General features: G+C 39.7%; 2 protein-coding genes, 1 long non-coding RNA gene and 1 pseudogene across 4 annotated transcripts; 1 reads left to right on the forward strand and 3 right to left on the reverse strand.

Moving 5' to 3' along the window:
• Nucleotides 1–436: 436 nt before the first annotated feature.
• Nucleotides 437–13778, reverse strand: tesmin (testis expressed metallothionein like protein). Its single transcript, XM_023985192.2, has 15 exons — nucleotides 13606–13778; nucleotides 12704–13150; nucleotides 12282–12410; nucleotides 11650–11712; nucleotides 10493–10661; nucleotides 10084–10226; nucleotides 9792–9868; nucleotides 8390–8461; nucleotides 8065–8167; nucleotides 3095–3232; nucleotides 2628–2761; nucleotides 1145–2255; nucleotides 953–1010; nucleotides 767–844; nucleotides 437–628 (listed from the first exon to the last, which is right to left on the reverse strand). Exons 1-12 carry the CDS (start codon nucleotides 13693–13695, stop codon nucleotides 2072–2074), a joined length of 1749 nt encoding a protein of 582 aa, XP_023840960.1. The 5' UTR covers nucleotides 13696–13778; the 3' UTR covers nucleotides 437–628; nucleotides 767–844; nucleotides 953–1010; nucleotides 1145–2071.
• A 622-nt stretch (nucleotides 13779–14400) lies between these two features.
• LOC111960969 (C-signal-like) lies at nucleotides 14401–16918 on the forward strand (annotated as a pseudogene).
• On the reverse strand, nucleotides 16415–20839 carry LOC111962251 (galanin peptides-like). 2 transcript variants are annotated; one of them, XM_023985193.2, is made up of 7 exons: nucleotides 20657–20836; nucleotides 20468–20548; nucleotides 20005–20059; nucleotides 18143–18214; nucleotides 17159–17245; nucleotides 16930–17001; nucleotides 16415–16658 (listed from the first exon to the last, which is right to left on the reverse strand). In XM_023985193.2, exons 2-7 carry the CDS (start codon nucleotides 20546–20548, stop codon nucleotides 16597–16599), a joined length of 429 nt encoding a protein of 142 aa, XP_023840961.1. In that variant the 5' UTR covers nucleotides 20657–20836; the 3' UTR covers nucleotides 16415–16596. The 2 variants fall into 2 exon arrangements, with proteins under 2 accessions (XP_023840961.1, XP_023840962.1); XM_023985194.2 differs by lacking the exon at nucleotides 18143–18214 and having other exon boundaries at nucleotides 20657–20839.
• Nucleotides 20840–21394: 555 nt separating this feature from the next.
• On the reverse strand, nucleotides 21395–22758 carry LOC111961153 (uncharacterized). Its single transcript, XR_002876957.2, has 2 exons — nucleotides 22083–22758; nucleotides 21395–21942 (listed from the first exon to the last, which is right to left on the reverse strand). It is a non-coding gene; the product is annotated as an uncharacterized lncRNA (long non-coding RNA).
• Nucleotides 22759–25034: the final 2276 nt, after the last annotated feature.

Genomic DNA, 25034 nt, shown 5'->3' on the forward strand with positions numbered 1-25034 from the left:
CCTACCTGGCTCCATTCTGATCCACAGCCCTTACACCTTTGGTGTTCCTAGATATGAAAGAACTGGAGCTGCTCTATAGACTTATAATAATAACATTCAACGCTGTGTGAAGAACAGCCTGAAGCTAGTCTCATTTAATCAGATGACAAGTATAGGACGTTTGTTAACAATTTAGCACAGTTCATGGTCAGTTTAGCCCACGTCTGTGCTAGACATACAGATGATGCCTACTACGTGACTGTCTGTTGTGAGCACTCAGAGCAACATCGACAGACACGTGAGGATCATTATCTTCACCGTTTGAATAATTTATTACAATATTAAGTCATTTTCAGTTGAAATTCTCCAACAATATATTTTTTAAAGAGAACATGTACAAATTTACACAGCACAAATTACTACCATTTTATCATAAAGAACATATCAACAATGTCAGCAGTGAAAAAGTAAATGAAAAAAATACTTAAGCCTTCATCATCTTAAGACAATTCTTTTGAGGTAAAATTGTCCCATAACTAAACTACTTCAACCTCAAAATATCCATCTATCTTCAATACTCCAAGTAGTGGATTAGTTGTTCGAAGTCTTCTGGGTTTTCTGAAATTCAGTGACCTCAACCTTTGGAACCCTATGGTCAAAATTGGAATATGACAATGTGTAGTCAATCTCACATTACTAAAGACTGTCAATTATGTTCAATATATACAATAGGCTATGACATTGTATAACCATTTCACATTTGGCATATTCTAAAATGAAGACAAACCTTTAATAAGTGTGTACCAGCCATTCAACCCTGATTTGTAAACACTGTCATCATAGTCAGGTACATCTCTTGTGCCATCTGAAAGTCATGTAATACAATATCCATTATCGATCTCTTTTGGGAAACAATATGTGACGAGAAAAAATGCCCTCACGACATGGAAGCAGAGCCAGAAGTTAAACTTACATTTTCCTTTGAGATACATCATTGACTGAGGGCCCCAGCGGTTTGGATTAAGTTTAATCTGTCAAACAGCGTAGAGATAAACTAATTTAGATCACATGGCTGTAGTTGCTGCATTCACTAGCAGTACAAGTATATCAATACATGTTCTTTAAAAACAGTTCAGAAAATAACAAGATTAATAAAATGATTTACCTTTTGAGCATGTGATTCCACAATCAATAAAATCACAATGATTGTGCACGTCCATTGAATCGTTGTTCTTGACCTCTACAAATAAATAAACATCCCATTACTTCTCCTTATAGCCTATGTTTTTTGTTGTTGAAAATACTCAAAATTGTAATATCTAATACTTACCATGTCTACAAAAGAGCTGCCTGTCTACAGCCAAGCCAAACCATCTATGATTGGGCCAATGTTCTTGTCCCCTTTTATTGTTAGGGATAGCAACAGGGTCTCAGGTTCAATAGTACCCCCTGTGTGAGACAACTGTTGCAGGTACTCTGAGCTCTCCTAGGAAGGCTGTTGATGTTAACTCAAAAACAAAAAGCTTACGTCAGGACCTCAATTGACATAATGAAAGTCAATACAATTAGAGTATCTTGGTGTAGCCTGGATCTTTAGGTCTGTTTTTAAAGATTCTGCATATCATTTATTTGCAGACATTTAGAAACATTAAAACAAATCACATTGTCTGTATTTAATATTTTATTTTCACAGAATGCTCATCAGTACATTTGGATGTTGTATTTTAACAGAGACATTTGCATAAAATTAAATGTTCTTTCTACATCTTAAAAGGAAAGGATGAAAGAAATGGAAAGAATTGTTCACAAGAACTCATTTTTGATTCATATTTCAAACCAATGACATATGACCCAGAGCTGATGGAACTGTCCTCCATTCTGAGACTTAAACTAAAGTGAGTGAATAAGTTAAATAAATTAATGCATAAATACATGCATAAATCAATTATGTAACAAATAAATACATACGCATACACAATTCACAACATCTTGTTGATAAACATGTTGATAAAAAATGGCAGCTTAAATGTCACCATGTCTAGAACAGACCATATCCAAAATGTTAATCAACTTGTCCTACCTGAGATTCTATCTACAAGCTAGTAGATTTAAATATTGACCGAACAATCTGCGTCAAACACTGGCCGAACTCCTCCAAAATCATTTTCTCAGCTTGACACAGCGTGTAGCCTTCCTTCTCAGCCTCCTCTGCTTGCGCCAGAAGACAGCCGCATGTGGCTTCCACGACGTCGAGCGTGATGCACGACAGAGGACACCTATCAGCCAAAAGACCAACAGTGACCAAAAGAAGGAGGCAGGAGACCATTCTCCTCTCCTTACAACAACAACATAATGCAATTAGCAAGGCCTGAAGAGACCAAATTATTTGTTTGTCAAGTGAAATCAAAATCATCTTACACTACATATGCATTGATATTCATTCATGGCCTACTTCCTAGTCAATTACTTATTAAGCCATCATGTTTAGGATTCATGTATTATGATTTTTTTTAAACGATTCATGATTTAATTGACTAAACCTGGGGGGGGGGGGTAAGGGAGTTGGACAGAAAGCAGGGAATGATTGCTTCCGAATTTTTTTAATTTTTAAAATCTATTTGACATTGAATTAATTTAGATGTCCTCACTTGTCCTTGTCACATTTAGCATTCTTGTAGAAGGTGGTGTCAGGGCTGTCCCACACCATGGTCTTCCTCTCTGGACTGTCCTCGTAGTTTCTGCAGCCCACACACTTACAGGTGGATGAGCACATTATCTTGGCCTGTATGGGACAATAGAAACACTACTGTTACAGACTAGTATTCTACACTGGCTATACCAAACATTAGGAACACCTTCCTGATATTGAGTTGCAGTGCCCTTTGCCCTCAGAACAGCCTCAAGGACTCTAACAAGGTGTTGAAAGCGTTCTACAGGGATGCTGGCCCATGTTGACTCCAATGCTTCCCACAGTTGTGTCAAGTTGGCTGGATGTCCTTTGGGTGGTGGACCCTTCTTGATACACACAGGAAACTGTAGCGCGTGAAAAACCCAGCAGCGTTGCAGTTCTCGGTTCCTCTTAAGTCAAACAGAGTAATGCTTTATCCATACGTACCTCATAGCATTCGCAGTAGTTCTTCAAACAGCCTGAGCGTTTGCAGTTGCAGCCCTTGTTGTGGCGTCCTTTGATCTCTCCCAGTTTCCCATTTCCAATCTTTGGTCTGAACGCCTCAGGATTTCTGTCCAGACAAATCTTCAGGAAAATTATATGTTTATCAATCTTAAAATAACATAGAAACCAGTCTACCAATAATAATTAAACATTATTTATCACCAACTCCCTATACATCTAGCTCAGTTGACTTTGACAATATTTTTCACTTACAAGATGAAAGATACAGACTAACACTAAAGCATACACACAAAGAAAGGTTCTACCTAAAAGGCTTCTTCGACTGTCCCCATTGGAGAACCCTTTTGGTTCCAGGTAGAACCCTTTTGAGTTCCATATAGAACCCTTTCCACAGAGGGTTCTATCTGGAATCCAAAAGTGCTATTCTATGAAAGGGGTGTCAAACTCATTCCACGGAGGGTCGAATGTCTACGGGTTTTTCAATTAAGACCTAGTCAACCACGTGAGGGGAGTTTCTTACTAATTAGTGACCTTAATTCATCAATCAAGTACAAGGGTGGAGCGAAAACCCGCAAACACTCAGCCCTCCGTGGAATGAGTTTGACACGTGTTCTATGGGGACAGACAAAGGTTCCTTTTGGAACCCTTTTTTCTACGCGTGTAGGGGAACCCTGGTCCACTGAAGCTGTTGTCTTCCTGTCTGCTGGCCTTAACTCCAGTGGCTCACTGAGCCATCAAACTCCCCTAATAGTCTAACCCTCTAACCTTGGGCGAATCCTTAAATGGTTCAATACAAACCCTGATGATTTCATTCAAGCAGTGTAGTGCCTGTTACCAATGACAGCAGGCAGATACTATGGGTGTCCTCTCAACAACTTCATCAGTTGTTTCAAGAAATGACTAGCACTGTTGTGGTGACCATATCATTGGCACACCGGCAAACAAAATTCCACGTTACTAATCAACTAATCTCCTTTCATGCACTCTGGACACACGTTGGTTGTACCCAACTCACTAACAACCATCAGGTCCTAATGGCCTGTTACTCAGGGCTCTAGTGTCCCTCCATCAGGTCCTAATGGCCTGGAACTCAGGTCTCTATTGTCCCTCTAACCACTCTGACATCTATGCAAATGCATTCAAAAATTACATCAAACACTCATCATCAAGACAGTATCGTGCTTTTAAAACTCACCTCACTGTGCTACACCGGCTCCGACGCTCATCGGACGTGGCAGGGCTGGCAAACAGTTACAGACTAAAAAGTAGGTGCCCAGTGACATGAAACAGGTCAACATTCACAAGGCAGCAGGGCCCGACGCATTACCAGTATGTGTACTCCGAGCATGCGCTGATCAACTGGCAAGTGTCTTCACTGACATTTTCAACCTGTCCCTGACTGAGTCTGTAATATCAACATGTTTCATGCAGACCACCATAGTCCCTGTGCACAAGAACACTAAGGTAACCTGCCTAAATGGCTACCGACCTGTAGCACTCACGTCTGTAGCCATGAAGTGCTTTGAAAGGCTGGCCATGGCTCACATCAACACCATTATCCAAGAAACCTAGACCCACTCCAATTTGCATACCACCCCAACAGATCCACACATGATGCAATCTCTATTGCACTCAACACTGCCCTTTCCCACCTGGACAAAAGGAACACCTATGTGAGAATGCTATTCATCTACTACAGCTCAGCGTTCAACACCATAGTGCCCTCAAAGCTCATCACTATGCTAAGGACCCTGGGACTAAACACCTCCCTCGGCAACTGTATCCTGGACTTCCTGACAGGCCGCCCCTAGGTGGTAAGGGTAGGTAACAACACATCCGCCACGCTGATCCTCAACACGTAGGCCCCTCAGGGGTACGTGCTCAGTCCCCTCCTGTACTCCCTACTCACTCATGACTGCAAAGCCAGGCACGACTCCAACACCATCATTAAGTTTGCTGATGACACAACAGTGGTAGGCCTAATTCACCGACAACGATGAGACAGCCTATAGGGAGGAGGTCAGAGACCTGACCGTGTGGTGCAAGGACAACAACCTATCCCTCAACATGATCAAGACAATGGAGATGATTGTGGACTACAGGAAAAGGAGGACCGAGCACGCCCCCATTCTCATCGACGGGGCTGTAGTGGAGCAGGTTGAGAGCTTCGCGTTCCTTGGCGTCCACATCAACAACAAACTAACATGGTCCAAGCACACAAAGACAGTCGTGAAGAGGGCACGACAAAACCTATTCCCCCTCAGGAGACTGAAAAGATTTGGCATGTGTCCACAGATCCTCAAAAGGTTCTACAGCTGCACCATCGAGAGCATCCTGACGGGTTGCATCACTGCCTGGTATGGCAACTGCTCAGCCTCCGACCACAAGGCACTACAGAGGGTAGTGCATACGGCTCAGTACATCACTGGGGCCAAGCTTCCTGCCATCCAGGACCTCTATACCAGGCGGTGTCAGAGGAAGGCCCTAATAATTGTCAAAGACTCCAACCTTGTCATGGACTGTTCTCTTTGCTACCACACGGCAAGCGGTACCAGAGCGCCAAGTCCAAAAGGCTTCTTAACAGCTTCTTCCCCCAAGCCATAAGACTCCTGAACAGCTAATCAAAGGGCTACCCAGACCCCTCTTTTACGCTGCTGCTACTTTCTGTTTATTATCTACGCATAGTCACTTTAACTCCACCTACATATTACCTCAATTACCTTGACTAACCGGTGCCCCCGCACATTGACTCTGTACCAGTACCCCCTGTATAAAGCCTCGCTATTGTTATTTTACTGCTGCTGTTTAATTATTTGTTACTTTTATTTTCTACTTAACACTTTTTTTCTTAAAACTTCTTAAAAGCATTGTTGGTTAAGAGCCAGGAGCTTGTAAGTAAGCATTTCACTGTAAAGGTCTACACCTGCACATGTGACAAATAAAATGTTATTAGATTTTTTTTATTTAACTAGGCAAGTCGGTTAATAATAAATCATCTTTTTGATTTGATCAAGATGAAGAAAGAAGTTCAACAATAAGTTGAAACTGAGTGTAAAACATGGTAGTTGTGGATGTTGTTTTAAAGCCTAACACAACGAAATGGACTGTGCTTTCTAAAGTGATGATTACTTCAAAACATCCCTTCGCATGTTAGAGCTCATGTATACGCATAGGCCTATGAGCCCAATCCGGAAAATCCTGATTTAAAATAATGATTGTGCTGTTATGCAATACATACCCTACGCATGAAAAAAAAAAGATTTAAAGATTTATTTCGTACATAATTGGTCCAGCCTATACTCCAWTTTTTTTTTAATTATAGTAATCACCTTTGTGTGGACTGTATTTTTATGCATACTGGATGGACTGGTTACCTTTATGCTACGCTCTAAACTTTCTAATCATGAGTCTGGGAGAGAACCTATAGGCCTAGGCAATGCTGTTGGTTCATTGATTGTGCAGGGCGGATAAGCCTACAGTTATAGTGAATTTGTATTTGAATAGGGCATTTTTTAAATATTTTCATAATTAAAAGGCTGACATGGCCTTTAGCTACAGAATATCTCACCACTGTGCATTTCCATCTCCTCCATCTCCTCAATTCCTCTCTCCAGCGAGCAGAGAGAGGGGCTGTCAATAGTTTAATGAAATATGTTTAGTTGTGAAAACATCGATGTTCCCGAACAYATTTCACTTGGTTTCGCAAATTAAGCACTGGGTAGCTGCAGGAACATAATTGGAGAGCCCATGGCATACAGAGTTTAGGCGGAATATCACCTGTCGCACAGTGAGAGTCTGCATGCTCCTCAAACAGCGGCGGAGTGAAATAACTGGAGAAGCCTACCAGCATGATTGAAAAAGGAACCAACGGGGGGCTCCACTCGCTATTCGAGTGCATATGGCTGACGTCTTTTTCCCCTGCCTATTTGATAATGGGCCATTCTAAATTCAAAAGGAACTCGCACATTTAAGTTATCTTTGTTGCAGGTGTATGGTAACAATTTAATAACATGACAGAAGAAAGCTGCATGCCTCTCTTGCTAGTGTCACTGTTCTTCATTAGGCCTTGAGTCCGATGCGTAGAGCTTAAAAAAGAACAGTGATACTAGCAAGAGCAGCGTGCGGGTTGTTTCTTTTTTCTAAATCGAAATAAAGACCAGATAAAATTGAGAATAGTGAAAATAATATGAACACTTGATAAGAGAACAGCGTGTGCAGCCTGAGGCAATGAACAGAGTGCAAGCTTCTCAAATCATCAATAGCCTATAGTTACATCATAAAGCCCATATATGTTCTGATTTCTAAGACATTCTACGGTTTGTATCATTCACGTCTAAAGTTGACAAATAAGTCTAAATCTAGCGTATAGGACCGGTTTCAAATMATCCCTTTTACGCTCAACATAGCCACTTCATATGCATTCCGGAATGGGAAAAATATCCTTTCTATTTTATTCAGCTATGTTCAATTATGTTCTTCTTACTATAAAATCATATAATATAAAAGAATGGCAGACTTGTAAGCATATCTTGTCTGCTAAATGAACAAGCCCACAGCCTATGGCATGGCGCATAGCCAGATAACATACAGAAGGTCAACTCATATTCTGTTCTTTTGAAATACATTTTCTTCATATCATGTTTCTTTAGACCTGCCTAAAATATAGAATGGATTTATTGTGATGGTGTATATTAAATTGATTTATTATACTTTTTTAAAACTTAAATGTTCCAAAGGCATGCATCAGGGGCGTGTGTGTGTGGAGGCCTGGAGATACTAAACGTGTTTATGTTAATTAATGGACAATTACCGTGAGACCGGCAGTCTTTTGCATGACAATTATCGGCTGGCAAAATTTCATGACTGCCACAGAATGGACAACTTGTAATCAGTAGGGAGAGGAGTTGTTCCTAACCAGGAAAAACTCTAATGAGACAAGTGTTTCACTGTACCTTGATGGCCTTGTATCTCTCTGACTCGTGCTCATTGTTGTTGCAGCAGTTGATGCAGTTGCAGTTGCTGCAGACGTCGCCGTTAGCGAAGCAGTCACAGTAACTACAAAGACGGCATACACAGTGATTAGACCAGTCATGATGACATAGTGTACAATGGCAAATAAAATGAGTGAAGGTCTTAGGACACACCCAGTAATTGCTGAGTCATTGCTTGGTCATTCTACAAACATTCACACGTGAGATCACACTTGTCAGTCTACATAACAGATAACAGAGTAGGAAAGAAACTACTGTATATGTCACTGGTTGTGATACAACTCACAGTTTGAGACACTGAGATTTAGTGCAGTTGCAGGGCTTCTTGGATTTGGAGTCCCATAGAGATCCACTGAGACTTGATCAAGGTGAAAGAGAAGATGCACAGTTACTACCATGACCTGCTGACCATATGATCTATGACAATATCTGCAGTGTCATAGTCAGCTAGTTAGCACACGGTGTCGCCCCCGCCTCCCGCCTGCTGTGTACCGGAGTCCTCCTTAGGACTAGCTGGCTAAGCTAACACAGTGTCCTCGGCATCGTTAACAGAACAGGAGCGAGGGACACTACCGGTGTGTACTTTTCTTCTGTGGGGTTTATCAGCCGTTGGCATTCAACGTTATGGTCAATTACCGCCATTTACTGTACTGGAGCGCCTCTGCCTCCTGCCTAAGTACTGCAGTCATAGCTTAAAAATGGACAAATACAAGTATAAAGAGGGGTTCCTGCAGATGCAGGAATGSCKACATGCAGGAACGCCCCGAATTGCGGGCTGCAGTCACACCCTTCTCAAAACACTTTCAGACTTGAGTGATCACTATTGAACACAACAGCAAGTGGCCACTAGTGATGTAAAGTACTTAAAGACGCACTATGCAGACAAAACAAGCAAGTATAGTGTAGAGAATCATTGTAACATCTAAACCACAGAAATATATTTTCCATAACCAAAAATATTGTATTTTCAGCTGTTTGGAGCTAGTGTACAAAAACGAAAGAGACACATTTTTTACTTAAGACCGCAAAGCATAGACATAACACACATAGAACAGATGTACCACTTCTTAGACTTGCTTTCAATGCAAATTACAGATCTATAACCAACATTTCTATGTGAATTTGGTCAGGTCGCCCAAAAACGTACATATTGAAACTTCACAACTTTTACTCCACTAGATTCCTAAAGAAAATATGTACTTTTTACTCCCATACATTTTCAATGACACCAGAAATTACTTGTTGCATTTTGAATGCTCAGGCAGGCTCGAATTCTGGTCCAATTCACAAACATATCAATATAACAGGTTGCCCTCCCTACTGCTTCTGATCTGGCAAACTCACTATACACAAATACTGCGTTTGTAAATGATGTCTGAGTGTTGAAGTGTGTCCTTCTGTCCGTAAATAAAGAAAATAGAAAATCGAGCCGTCTGGTTTGCTTAATATAGGTAATTTGATGTACAGTATTTATTTTGAACTTTTATGTAGTATGACATTGGATAATTTTTTCCACCACTGTACATCTAAAACCAGATACTTTTAGGCTTTTAGTAAAGTAGTATTTAAGTGGATTCATGTGGAATCTTTTACATTTTCCTTATCGTTTTAATGGAAAACTGGGGGAAAAATGTGCAGTTTAAACATTAAGAAACAGTTTCCATTTGTCACATCCCTAGTGTTCCTACCGTAAGACACTGCTTGCCGTGGACTGGCCATCAGGGACCAGACATAGGGAGTCAGGATACTCAGGATACTGGTGGTACTGGCAGGACAACCATATACATGTCACCTTTCAACTTCATGGTCAATTGTTATGAAGTTCATTTTTCTTTTTAGCTTTTCAAGTTTGATGGTTGATTTAGTGTTATTTATCAGTAGTAAAAGCAAACATTCTGGCCTATATGTTTTGATTGTTAGAGCCACAGTTGATCTTATGCAGGTCATGAGACTTGAGGATGAGACAGACATGCTACTGACCTGTGAGAAGTAGGGTGCAGGCATGTGGTTGTAGCTGTATCCAGAGCCAGGAGGACCAGAGGAGACCAGATGGTTGGGGGAAAGGAGGCTGTGGTTGGGCCCAATGGGAGGCAGGCTCATAGAGGGCAGGTAGGACTGAGAAGCTGTAGTACATGAAGAATGAGATAGCAGGATCGATACCACAACACATTATACCCTGCTATGAATATTTATTTATCTACAAATACATAATAAACATTCTGGGATTAAATAGTTTATACATCAATATTGGCTTACTTATTAAAACGTATTCAAATAACCAGAACAGCTCAACAACAGTAGGCCTATGTTGTATGGGATGATCAAGATTCTTCATGTCAGCCTACACATCAACAACACAGCACTAAGATGTGATCTGCCTGCCTCTAACCTTTTCCCATTGAGTAGCTCTGCTCTGAGTTTTCCTTAGAGGATGTGGTGTAGTAGTGGGTCTCTGGACTGGAGTCAGGGTGGCCAGGAGGCAGGGAGTGGAGCATCTGACCTGGGCTACAGTGGTTCATTACCACCATCTGCCCTCGGCCACTCATGTTGCACACAACCTAGATAAAGCCCCACAGTGGACGTGTCATAATACCCATAAAACCAAGCAGTCAAATAAAGAAATGGTTCCAATTGTTTTTCCACCATTCCTTTTGCCCATAGGGGATTTTGAAACACTTGTAGGCTTACCCTGGCGTGACGTTTTGGTAACCATGTAAATCTCTCGGATAAGGTGACTTTTATCAATATATTCAGCTCTACTCTGAGATTCGAAAATGCTAATTAGCATCAAAGTAGACATCATATCCCTGCAAGCTTTTGTACATCATTTTTAGCTGACATCTTTGCTAACAGGCACGGTGTCAATTTAAAACTTGCCCGAGACAGTTCACAGAATTGTCAATTTAAGGAAATGTTGCTTATTTATTCATTAGTAAATGTTGTTAACATTAGATAGTTAATCCAGAGATTCTTACCTTTGCCTTGATTCGGCAGTCTCATCCAGATCATGGCATTTGTAGTTCTGTATGAGCTAATTAGCGTTTCATTTTGAGGGGGTAAATACAGGCAAATATATTGATAAAAGTCACCTTGCCCGAGAGAGATTTCCATCGTTATCAAAACGTCACGCCAGGGTAAGCCTACACGAAACACAGCCATTATTTAAGTGTTTCTAAAATCCCTTATGGGAAAATTGATGGGGAAAAAACAATTTCAACTATTTCTGTTTAATTGCTAGGTTTATGGGTATTATGACTCATACTGTGGTACTCTTATGGAGTTACAGTTGACTTCTACACACTCACAGAACTATGTCCATCTGTAGAGTAGGCCTTCATTGTGGAATTGAATGTGTACTGTAGTGCCTGAAGGTAATACATGTTGTGTAATGATGGAAACTTCCCACTGGGCACACACTGGTTGAATCGATGGTTTCCACGTCATTTCAATGAAATTACATTTAACCAACATAGAATAGACGTTGAATTGAAGTCTGTGCCCAGTGGGTTTTATATATAGCTCTCAGCTAAACAATTAGACACTCACAGTGGCATTCTCCCCAAGCTGGTGGTCTAGGTGCTGTAGATACACAGTGAGCGGCCCGTTGGCCTAGAGACCGGAAACACAGAGATTTTATAATCAGATGCCTGGCATTTCATAGCTAAAGATGCATATCACTGAGAATCCACACAGTAATGGTCTTGAGTTATGGTTGTTATGAAAGGACCTTCACATATCCTCTTGTTAGAATTATTGCTTATTAACACAAACTAACACACCATTTGACTCTTGTAAGGTCATTGCGATCATGTTTAGAATACTGCTCTATCTTTTGACTCAGAGAGCCCTATTCAATAATAACCATTCAATCAGGTTTCCAAGGCTAGATAAAATCATATAATTCTCTTTGCTATGCGAGACTGCATATTCGAATTGTCATGCTGACATTTAGTTTGTTTTTCAGTCAACACTTTTTCATTGATCACATGAATCCAAGAATGTGTCTATTCCTACAGTGCAAAATTCATGAAATAAATGCTTTCTGGTAAAGGTTGTATATGGTCCTGCATTATACATTATTAAGCATTACCATTTATCTGTGTCATTGCAAGCATGTGCAGTATGTAGGTTACATGTACACTTGTACACATCATACAGTAAGTTGGAAATCCTCTTACAGACTGACTGATGTCCATTTGATTCTGAGGCATTAGCTCGGCCATAGTCTCCTGGTTGCGATAGGACTCTGGTCCGTGGTCATCCTTGCTGTCTGGGCAAATGCTCGCCACAGCATCATAGATTTCACCCTGGACAAAACAAAATGAATATGTAACATAACACAAACTTCAATTAGAGCAATATACTGTACCACCTCAATAATTGATTGTGATATCAAAATATCCAATAAAATATCAGTGTATTGGGTAAGTACATTCTGCATCGCCGGATGCCCAGGGTTTGCACCTTTTAGACCATTCTATTGGTCATTTAAAAAATCTCCACCCACTCGGGGCACCAGGCGTTGCAATACGAACTCACCCATAGATTGAGGATTTTAATGTAATTTCTAAGGTTTGTTTTGGTTTGAATTAGCACTTACTGACAACATATTGCTGTGGACTGGGCCCTCCGATGACCACTGGCCACCAAGTGAACTGAGATGACTGTTATTAGCTAAACTGGGGTTCATTAAATGGAACGGGCTAGACTGGGGGAGCACATAATCTCCATGAGTAGCAAATTGGTATTGAGGAAGTGAGGGCTCAGCATCATGTGGAGGTGGGTAGAATCTGTAGTTGGTACAGTGGTGGTCCATCCTGCTGGACCCAGCTTCTCTGCTGTACCCTGACCACTCTCCACCTGAACCATGGGGCATCACTCCTGGCACACTGAAGTCAGTGTGATCTCCTGAATCAATGTTGACGTCCAATGTTCTTAGGTGGCGACCATAGTTCTCAGAGGAATAGACAGCGGTGGTTTCGGATCCATTGTCCAGACTTCTTTGGTTTTGTTCTTTGAGGCAACTCATTCTAAACAAGGCTCCTACCTGACAGAAGCACAAATCAGTGACAGTGGTGTTAGCCTTGGTAGGTAGTAAAACACTGGCCCAGAGAAGCATTTTAGGCTGACTTCATGGTTAGAATCAATGAGCATGGTTCTAACGATTCATTTAGCCTTAAGATGCTTTTGGGAAAGCGGCCCAGATGTACTAGTCTAGTTAAGTTAGCTAGAAAATCAGTCAGTTCACCATTCAATAATACATTTGACATATAGCTTTCCTTCGTCATGGTTTTAGGCGTTAGCTTAGCTAGAATAGATAGTTGAGCTAATTACTGTAGCTAGCTAACTTAGTACAATACTATTCATATACATGTTTTAAGGGATTTTTCTCGACCTCTCTTGTTCCAATAGCTATTAATTGGACAGTTCACAACAAATAACAATATCCTGGTGTTTCAAAGCTAATTAGTACTAGCTAGCTACCTCCACCAATAACTTTACCTGACAGTCAGTTGTGGAAGAACCTTTCCTGAGGCGAAGTGACTGGTGATAGAAATTATTTAGATTAGGGGAGGGGGGCGCGAGCCACATCCATCTTTCAAAATGGATGCGTTCGATGGCTTGGCTGGTGCAAGGGGGGATGTTTTGGATTTGCACTTTGGGACTAGTAATAATATTATTTAATTTAAATTAGTAATGAATAGGGATTGGACTGATTTAAGACGGAAATCATTTTTGATTGGCTTGTATAGTTGACTAATTCTGTGGGGTTTGCCAAAAACACACATCCTTTGTATTTTTACACATCTAAATAGAATACATATTTGTTATTATTGAATATTTTGTTAGTATCCTATGGAGGGTGATCAGTGTCAGTTCGAAAATACAATGCTTAAACGCTAAATATTAATGTGAAAATGGTAAATGCATTTGTATTTTCAAATCAGTGTGCATGATTCATGCCACAATTAAATTGAACCTGCTCTGATCACCCTTCATAGTATCCTGTGTATAAAATAAGATTATATATTCTTACAAAGTTGCACATTTAGAAGCAACAGGCAGGTCAAACTGAAAAAATTTTCTGTAAAAATGGCAAGAAATAAAAAAAGAGTTGACTGACACTAAATCATGCGCACCTCCACTCATTGGTCCAGTCGGGTTGTTTTATAACCACGCCTTCAGATTGAAACGCTACTAAAGTTCTGTCTGGACAGGCCAATCATACTTCCTAATCATCAAACAAAGTTAACTGACAGACATATTATAAATAGTATGAATCTACATTTTTGAAAATGTCATTCTGTACTAATTACCTGGGCGAGCAGAGGCCTCGGTCTACAAATTGTGAAAGACCTGGCTAGAAGCACGGAGCGACCGACGACAATAAGTGACTGTGCGCAAACCAGCCGCAGCACAGGTAGGAGAACATCATGTTCAACTTGTTTTATGAATTTCCATCTAAATGGGAATACACGTGTGAGGATATGTCTTGACTGTAAACCTAGGGATGCATGATAAAAGTTGTTATTCATCAGGATCTTCATACTATTGCCAAATCCTGCAAAGGTGTTTATATTGTACGGCTTGGTGAGTAACATAGCCAACATAATTATTATAACTTGGACACATAAAAGAGAGTGTAGTGTAATGCGGATGGATTCATTATTTTGTTGGGGATATGATCCTACGTGTATCATGTGCCTTGTTTGGTATTCCAGCAGATGGCGCAAGAAGCACTGTATTGGGTTTTGGCTTGAGGTTCCTCTCAGGGCTTCTTTTAATTAAAACATTCAAGTAACTTTGATTACATACTCAATTTTTTATGTTTCAAGTTCTCAACAGAACATGAGATACCAAACTGAAATAACCATTAGCTAATTAAACCTTATACTCTTAAATTTAAAAAAGCAACAACAAAAATTGTTTGTTTCTTGTGAAGAATGTTCCTTTTTAAATGGTCATGCTATCTCTTTGTTATCAGATGTTGTCAGCCAGTCATGTATAGACTCAGCATTTCACGAGGTGTCATCCGTACTGGGAGGTGATGGGCTCAACTGCCTCATAAACAACACAGCCATCAGTTTATCCACTGACCTGAAGACAGTGACACCTGATGACTTTCGAGAGTAATACTGTTTCTACTCGTTTTGCCACCAAGGTAAATGTATTTGTTTCACCTCTAGAAGAGCATGAATGAGAAACKTCTTAATTTTGTTGGAGTACAGAGGATCTTCACATACCCAGGTTTTATGACCGGTTCCCTACTTCATCTAAGAAACCTACATTGTAACTGTTCAGATCACATTGTCATGTTTTTGACTGAGTTGTTTATGTTGTTGGCTCTTGTAGGCATTTCTGCCATTGCTCCAGGCAGCTGCTGCATGGACCACTGTAATGGGGATCAATAGGGCAGCTGTGATAAACATCTCTTCCATACTGGGCTCCATTAAGGCCAATTGGGGAGCCGGAGCAGCCTTCAAAAGCTATGCTTACAGGACCTCAAAGGTGAACAGCAACAGTAATTGTCCTTTCAACAGAGCCCATATAAACATTACAGACCATCTCCGGTTGCAATATTGGCCATAGGATGTTTGGGTGTGAAGATAATTAATCTGTATGTGTACACAGTCATTACATGTCCTGTCCATCTCATTTTGTTTACATATGTAGGCTGCCTTGAACATGGCGACAAGGTGTCTGGTCATTGACCTGGAATCTGAAGGGATTCTGTGTATAGCCCTTCTCCCTGGCTGGGTGCGCACTGACGTGGGTGGCCCATATGTGAGTGTCCCATACTCTTGGTTGAGGTGTTTTATGATTGGGTCCTTATTATGAATACATTATAATATATTACTGTGTATCTCAATAAATTGACTGTTATGCAGCATTTCCTGTCTATTATGGATTAGGCAGATTTGAGTGCGGAGGAGAGCGTATCATCTTTGCTGTCTCTGACAGAAAAGCATCATGGAGGATTCTTCGACAACTCTGGAAACAAGCTACCATGGTGAAGCTCAACTTTGAAACAGTAACTTGTGGAATGTGTTATGTGCCGTTGTACTGCCGACAATTCACTGGGACAAAACACTGAGCAGAGATCATAGAATACAATGCACAATTGCAACATCATGCTGTTAGGTTGCTCTGCAATCTCTGATTTCTTTGTATTTAGTTGGCGTGAGAGAGAAGCTGGAGACTTGACATTTTAAATCTGAGTGGTTTGGGTTGTTGCACTTTCTAAGGTAATCTCACTGTTTGCATAGAACAACTATATAGTGTATAATCAATATATAGGAACAAAAAAGTCTTGCCATTCAAAAAGTTTTATTCAATACATTTCTTTCAAATTATAATAGGAACATGTTTACTCTGTATAGTAGATTGTTGTAAATCATGACACCAGTATCCAGTATAATGGGATATGCACAGACACTGTAGTTTGCAGGCTTTTGAAGCGTAAAGAATAGATCAATGAATGTTGAAGTTGAACTAGGGCTGACTCATCTCTTCTGATGTGAGCAAGGAAGGCAGGGTATCCAGAGCTCCGATTTCTGCAAAGTAGATGAAAAAACATTTGAGTGAGCACAGTCAGATGGTTATATCTGATTAGGACTATGCTAGTAAGTTGTTCTGTTCCAAATATGTTTGAACTATATATTGCCAGGAATCTGACTACAAATGTAAATATTAAATAAAAATATGATAATTTTACTCTGGAACATGTCAACATAACTGTTTATGATATGAATAAAACTCCTGATGGAGTATGCAGTCATATATTTTGCTGTAATTAAACATTCATAACAGACATCATTAACTCACCTTTAAGTTGCATGTATGTTAAGAAGTCAATGACATTGTGTAATACATCCTCATCTGTTATTCTCAAGGAACCTGCAAAATTAGAGATCCTCATGAGGTGTAGAAGACGTATACTGAGTAAAGCAGACTTACTGTTCTGCAGTACTCTAAACATTGTATTTGCCCTCATAGGGTCTATAAACTGTAGGCTACATGCCCCAGGTTTTACATGGCTGTTAGAGCTTCTCACCTGATTTGAAGTCATAGTCCCGGGGCATATCTCTCTTACCAGCAAGGCCATGCTTGTCACTGAGCGTCCGGTGACCGTCGATGCCATCTGAACAACAAGACAAAATCATAGTTTGCACAGCTGACTTTCACCCATTCCCTAGATGAAATCCCCTTCATTGCACACCACGCACAAACACCACAGCCCTGCCTAAAACAATGCCTCAAGGCACCCTTGTAATTTATGAGGGTGCATTTTTCCTTTTATCTGTCATGAGTCTGAAAAGCAACCTGCAGGGCTTGAGTCTCGGAATTGCTTTACAACTTATATTCACCAATGGAATAAGTGAAGGATAGGCACATACACATTTGAGAATGGAAACAGAACCTAAAAAGGAAAAAATATTAAGGAACAGTCCAACCACATGCTAAGAAAAAAATTCTAATAAAAACCAAGAAAGCTAGGCTAAATTAACGTTTGGAGAGTAATTTCATTCACTGTCCATCTCAGAGAGCACATTGCTTATGTTTTTAATTTATAGCCAAAAGGGCAAGGTGCAGACCAGAAAATGGTTGCAATACCACTCCCCTTTCACAACTTTAATAGAGGTTTAAGTCAAGAGGGCTTGGAAAAATGCACTGAACAATCATGTAAGTGCACTAATTATCTGAATTGTAATCCTTGAATTTTTACCTTAACCCATAGCCTCAGTCATCACACATCAAGTATAATTAAATACTAAAATAACATTAGCATCATTGTCTTTGTTCTCACAGTGCCTTTCTGAGATTTAAGCTCCTGTATGACAATTTAATAATTCATAAACAGGTAGAAAAATAAACTAACAAAGGGACCATGGCCGTGATAAAACACCTCTGCTTGGTCGTTTAATACATTATGAGACATGAAATATGCTTAATCTGGAAACAATAAATAAGCACACAGAGCGATGCGTCACAGAGCAATTCCTCCATTGACTCCAATGTCCTGCAGGAGCTATCTTACATTGACTTAGCAGTTCTTCTCTCCCCCTTACGCTGGGATTATCCTTTATCTGTATTAGGTGATCAATACGACCTGAAACACAGGGATGATGGCATTTTACCTGAACTTACAACACTGACCTGTGTCTATAAAGTAGTGCACACTGAGTATTGAGACGTTTAAATTAACATTGTGCAGTTAATAACCACTTACCATCATTGGCATTCAGCAGACAGATTGGATTAAATGTGATATTTAAATAAATCCTCAGTTAAAAGTACAAAGTTGCATATGACAGAGGTACTGCATATTGCATTTGTGTTTGAAAATTAAACTAGTTTAGGACACATCCTCATTCTTTGTTAACAAMAATCCATTAACCTTTGGAATTAATAGGTTATCCTGTTTAAAGCAGATACCTTCCAAAATATTATAATATAGTGAATATAGTCCGGGATGACAACTTAAAAGTCCAATAATTACACAGAACATGTATGTTGGAAACCATCATGCCACATCACACAGCCAGGTGAAAGGTGAAAAAGTATACAATGGGCAAACAAATATGAGAAGAGCATGATCATTTAGATAGCACAGGTGTGTAGGAGGTTAAGACTATGAGAAAGGAGTTGACTGTTGTGATTGAGAGGCTGTACATGTATATATTGTTAATAAGTTAGAAGCAGGGTTGGGTACTTTCTAAATGTAATCTGTAACAGTTACTAGTTACCTGTAGAAATGTGTAATCAGTAACTTAACTTTTGGATTACCCAAACTCAGTAACGTAATCTGATTACATTCAGTTACTTTTAGATTACTTTCCCCTTAAACTGCATTAGAAGAAGACACAYATGTATGTTACCAATTGAACGACATCTATTGCAGGATAAATCAATGTTAAAGTTTACATAGCTGGCCATACATGGATGTTACATTTTACATTATGGGTTGGTTATGTATACTTCTTCTATCCCATCGCTTTCTACTGCATCTTTACATTAATGTATATCATTTATAAATCCAAAAATGGATATAGCAACTACAAATTGCCCCTTTAAGTCTATCAAAAGTGTGTGAGTTTGAGCATGTGTCCATTAGGCCTATGGATGTATTTTCTCATCAACATGGATTAGATTGAGCAATAAAAGCCCTACATTTATTCCATAGGCTGGGATCCGCACTATGTAGCTGTTGCAAGAGCGCATTTMTCASTGGCTGTCCACTGGTTTCAAAAACAATTATTGATAGGCAACTTAAATGTATTGAATTCAACCATTGTTGGGTTCAAATATACTTTTAGATTTGTGAACAGCCATCCTCAACAACCACAATCCGTAAAGCGCAAATAGCTAAATGAGAGCAGCAGTGTGATTTACATCACTGCGCTATGTAGATATCAATAATAAGTGATATCCGTATCACCGTAGACTATACCACTGCTGTCATCCTTACCTCCAAACATGATTCAAATTGGATAATCTTTGGATGCCGACAGCAGTCGCACCATTGGAAGACATAGCTTGGACTGTAGCCTACAAAATCATATTCCTGCTCTTTTCCCGCGATCCATCAAACACATTTGGTGTGTCATCATAGTGGCATCTGACTTGTGGTCAGACTCGCTCAGGTGGAACAAATTGAAACTTGAGCTTTTTTTTCGATGTTGATTTGAATGTCATTGAGCAATCAGAAGTGTCAAATACTTTTTTCGCAAACATCCTTTGTGAATTTAAAAGTAATCATCTAGTTTTTCAAAAGTATCTGTAATCTGATTACATTTTTTTGGCTTGTAACGGATTACAGTTACCTTTTTTGTAATCCCTTAGATGTAACGTTACATTATGTAATCTGTTACTCCCCAACCCTGGTTAGAAGTCACTTACGAGGACCCAAAAGGTAGCCAGCACTGTTCAGTGTCCACCCTCGCTTCTCTTTAGCCTGCGATCACACACACACACACACACACACACACACACACACACACACACACACACAGCAACACACACACGTCACCACACACACACACACACGCACACACGCACACGCTTAAATCAGATTCCTTATACACACTGTATACTCATCAGTTAACTCAACAAACACACACACACCTCACACTACAGTATTTCACTTGTTATTAAATTACATTTTTTGAATGCCAATTGCTCAACTTGACTATATTGCAATAACTCGATTCTCTCAATGCCACGTTATGGTGTAATGTCATTAAAACGTTAATATAATTTGTATGTTGTTTGCAATAGCCTAGGCCTACTTCTAGTTAAAACAATGAGAAAATCACAGCATTTTAGACAACATTTTTCCAAATACAATAAAACGTTGACCTACCGCAATCACTAATCCAATTGTTTCTGACAGAGCTGCGCAAAAAATGAGTGATATGCAAACTACTCCAATAGACTTCTGCATCTAAGGCAAGATTATTAAAAAAAACATTTTAGTTTTGGAAAATCTCAACATTTTAGAAGTTAAAAGTCGCAAAACAAACATTTATAAAGAAGTCTTAAATCTGCTTACCTTTAAAGTTTTGTTCAGCGGTGGAAGAGAAAATATAATGTAAACGTTTATAAGGCTTTATTCAAAATAGGTATGCTCATAGATGAGGAGAGATCTTCAATGTCCATGTAGGGATTCTCGTTTGGGTTAGGATGATTTTGGTAGCCTTTTATAATCCCCAAGCAACAAAAAAAAAGTGTAGGGGGGGATAAAGCGTAGGGGGGGTCTACCTGTTCCTCAAATTCAGACGTCACAACCACCTACCCCCTCCTGTAGGCTTAGTGTTCATGTCACGATGAAATTACAATAACATCGTCATGTACTTTTTGCAACCTGAAACATTGAGTTGGACAATAGTTCTGAAAGTCGGATCAATTTTCTCATTAACAGAATCGCACGTGATATCATTTCTAGAAAAAACATTTCTCATGTATGTCTAAACTAAAACTGCTATAAGATCAGTGAATCTAAAATATTTATTTTAGAGCCTCTCAGAGTGGTTAAAATGTCAAAATACAAAACCCTTACAGACAAGGAGAAAGTTAGAATATTTCCATGGGTTTGTGGACTGGTCCATTTCAATTATGAAAGCAGGAAATCCTGAATCAAAGGGCGATATCTATTTTGTGATAATACATTGGAACTTTTCTGTAGCCTTTATTCATAAATAGTTGCCATAAAATATTAGTTTGAAGGTGTTAAAATAACACTTTTCAGAAATGGTTATAGGTTACATATATATGAGATCAATAAGAGGGATTTAAATGAAGTTCTTTATTTCATTAACAGATCAGAAATAATGAGAGCATGACTTATATGAAAATGTCATCCTATCATTGAGATTAACTAGTCATACTGGAGGATGGTAGTCACAAGCTACACTAAATAATAGACTAGAAAAGCCACTCTCAGGGCACCATGACCTTCCATTCCAATGACAGTACAGGTCAGCAGCCACCAACAGAGAGCAAAATGGGACAAAAACAGTGTGTAACAAAGGCAGGAACCTTAGGGCTCTTTGTAAAATGGTTTGTTCTTTTTTAGATGTTCGGTCTGATTCTGCAACAGGCATTGGCAGTTCTGAAAGTTCTTCTCTCCATTTGTCATTGGTCTGTGTGGGAAATCCTCCATTGTAACAAGCATCACACCTTGGGCAATGTTCTGGTCCATTATGACATGAGGAAGGAACTCCATCCAAAGAACTCAATGCTGAAGATCTATGGCTGTCTCCTTTCACATTGATGACATGAGTATTTATCACACCACCACACAATCCATGTGTTGATGTTTTCTGCAGGGAAAGGTTGCTGAAGAGAAAATCAAGTTTTTATGAGCACTGTCCTGACTCAACACCTTGTATTATACAATCTACACTCCATCCTGTACCAACCACACAGGACAGATCTATTTGGATACAACCACTATTCCAGCTAAAGTCCAGGCCTACCTGCTTTCGATGTTCTTTCTTTGCCTTGTCTTTAATTGCAAAGTCCTATCACAGCATGGCCTTAGCTCCTGGACTCCAGGTAGGTCTCTTGCACAGGTAGGGCTCTTGTCTGGAAGGAACAGTGCTATAACCCCATCCTTGGTAATTGAAACACATCCATATCTGCCGTCACTGTTTAACTGGACTCCGCATGGTTGTGCTTTAGGGAAACGTGCAACTTCTGATGTAGGTAATGGTCTTTGTTGCTCCGAATCAGAGGTCTCTCGCCATAGGTCACAATGCGTTATTTTAGCAGACAATCCATTGGGCAACATTTCAACCTCTGCAAGTGGACCATTGAAGCCTGACAGTTTTCTTCCGACTTTCTACAATATTAAATATCATAGATGAAGTTAAGCAAAGTACCTAACTCATTTATAAAGTAAAGTATTCCCAAAATACATTATTTGCATCAATGACGTCACGTGAGTCTGCATACATTTGCACTAACCCTTATTTTCTTTGAGACGCCATGCCCTCTGTGTCTCCAATGATCGCACATTTTTACAGTTATCTTACAAGCGCTAAATTAATTACACAAATTCTGAATTTGTGAAAGACTGCTTATTACAGATTATAGCAGTGGCTAAATGTCTGTTTTCGCAATGTAAACGGACAGCGTCCTACTAGTCTTGCTTGTCCGAGACAGCTCCTGTGTGGAGCGCACTGTCGCGTGGCGCACTGGCTGTTCAACCAAAGGCGAAGGTTGTCGATTGTCGTACGATGACGTCACGTGATCATAAAGATCGAAACATCGTTCTAGCCTAGCAACGTTAAATTGAAACGTTTACACTGGTCTCTCAGAAATTTGGATGAACTTGGAGAAAAAAACGTTGTCTCAAATGCCAAAATAAATCCATGAGGTAAGTTTATTTGAGTAGTGTTTTTAGCTTGCTAACGTAAGTTAACATAGCTAACGTAAGTTAACATAGCTAACGTAAGTTAACATAGCTAACGTTAGCTAGCTTATTTTGCCCACAGAAGCCGTTGATCAGCGCAGTGGGAAAGGGGCTCGATCTGGTAAAAGTGTTTTCCTAGCTACTGTAGCTAACTAGCTAACTGTTGCAGTGGGTGCCACGCAAGCTAACCAGCAGCGTCGTGTAGTAGCTAGTGATCTAAAGTTAGCTAACTAACGTTACATGTAGTTCAACTAGCTAACTTTAGCTAATAGCTAGCTAATATTAGTAATTTCTGTAATTAGCTAGCTAGCTACATTTTTAGTAGCTTGGCGGTAATCAGTATCGAGGAAGCTACCCACTGGGCAGTGGGCACACCACGTCATTTCAATGTGGATAATTGGGTAATATTTGGTTGAGACATTGTGGATRAATGAGATTACAACCTATATTCACCCACTCAAAAAAACAGCCAACAGTTAGTTATCACTATGCTTTCAACCACCTAAAAGCACAACCAAATTACAATGGAAAAACAATGTCTGATTTTTGTTTAGTTGTTAACGTTACCCAAATGTCTATCAATGCGCGTTTTGACACAACCAAATGTCAACATTTTAAAGAATGTGCTTCATCTAGTGCTTGAATAGTACCATCTGTACCACAGACTTGGCTTGCTTTAATTCCAGTTTGTCTACAAATTAATAAAATCAAATGTTATTTGTCACATACATGTGCTTAGCAGATGCTATTGCTGGTGTAGCGAAATGCTTGTGGTTCTACCTCTAACAGTGCAGTAATATCTAACTGTAATATCTAACAATTTCACAACAATACACACACATTTAAAGTAAAGGAATGAAATTAAGAATATATCAACATTTGGGCGAGCAATGTCAGAGCGGCATAGACTAAGATACAGTAGAATAGGATAGAATACAGTATATACATATGAGATGAGTAATGCAAAATTTGTAAACATTATTAAAGTGGCCAGTGATTCCAAGTCTATGTATATAGGGCAGCAGCCTCTAATGTGCTAGGGATAGCTATTTAACAGTATTTAACAGTCTGATCTTTTTGGCCTTCCTGTGACATCGGGTGCTGTAGGTGTCCTGGAGGGCAGATAGTTTGCTCCCGGTGATGCGTTGGGCAGACTGCACCACCCTCTGGAGAGCCTTGGGGTTGCGGGCGGTGCAGTTGCCGTACCAGGCAGTGATACAGCCTGACAGGATGCCTTCAATTGTGCATCTGTAAAAGTTTGTGAGGGTTTTAGGTGCCAAGACAAATTTCTTCAGCCTCCTGAGGTTGAAGAGGCGCTATTGCGCCTTCTTCACCACACTGTCTGTGTGGGTGGACCATTTCAGTTAGTCAGTGATGTGTACGCCAAGGAACTTGAAGCTTTCCACCTTCTCCACTGTGGTCCCATCAATGTGGATAGGGGGGTGCTCCCTCTGCTGTTTCCTTGACATGTTTCCTTGATATGTTGGATTCAAGTCTCAATCAAAAATCAAACTTAAAGAATAGTACTAAATCAAATCTAACTTTAAATTAGACTTTAACTTGAATCCAAAATATAAATTATTAATTTGTAGGCAAACTGGAATTAAAGCCAGACTAAGTCAGTGGCACAGATGGAATTATCCAAGCAGAAGATACATCTCCTTCAAATGTTGATATTTGGTTGCGTTGACAACCAAACCCAATTCAATATCACTAAATATTATTACATTTGAAATCAACCAGAGCTTGAAACCCTAGCCCTATTGTATTGTCTATTTTTTTGTTGAATTCTGTGTTGAATTGAAACAATAGCTGTTGATGACTTTGCAAATACTATAAAAATAGCATCATTGATGATATATGTTTGATAAAGTATGGTCACATTTCATTTGCTCTGTTAAACCTACTCTTTGGAATGACTTCGACTGCAATAGTGAATCTTTTTTGTTTTTAAGTGGAGATCTCTCAACAATCTCATGATAGCACATTGGTTAGCTGGGCTTGGTTAAAACCC

The sequence above is a fragment of the Salvelinus sp. IW2-2015 genome, linkage group LG4q.1:29 (genome assembly GCF_002910315.2).
Source record: "Salvelinus sp. IW2-2015 linkage group LG4q.1:29, ASM291031v2, whole genome shotgun sequence".
Taxonomy (NCBI): domain Eukaryota; kingdom Metazoa; phylum Chordata; class Actinopteri; order Salmoniformes; family Salmonidae; genus Salvelinus; species Salvelinus sp. IW2-2015.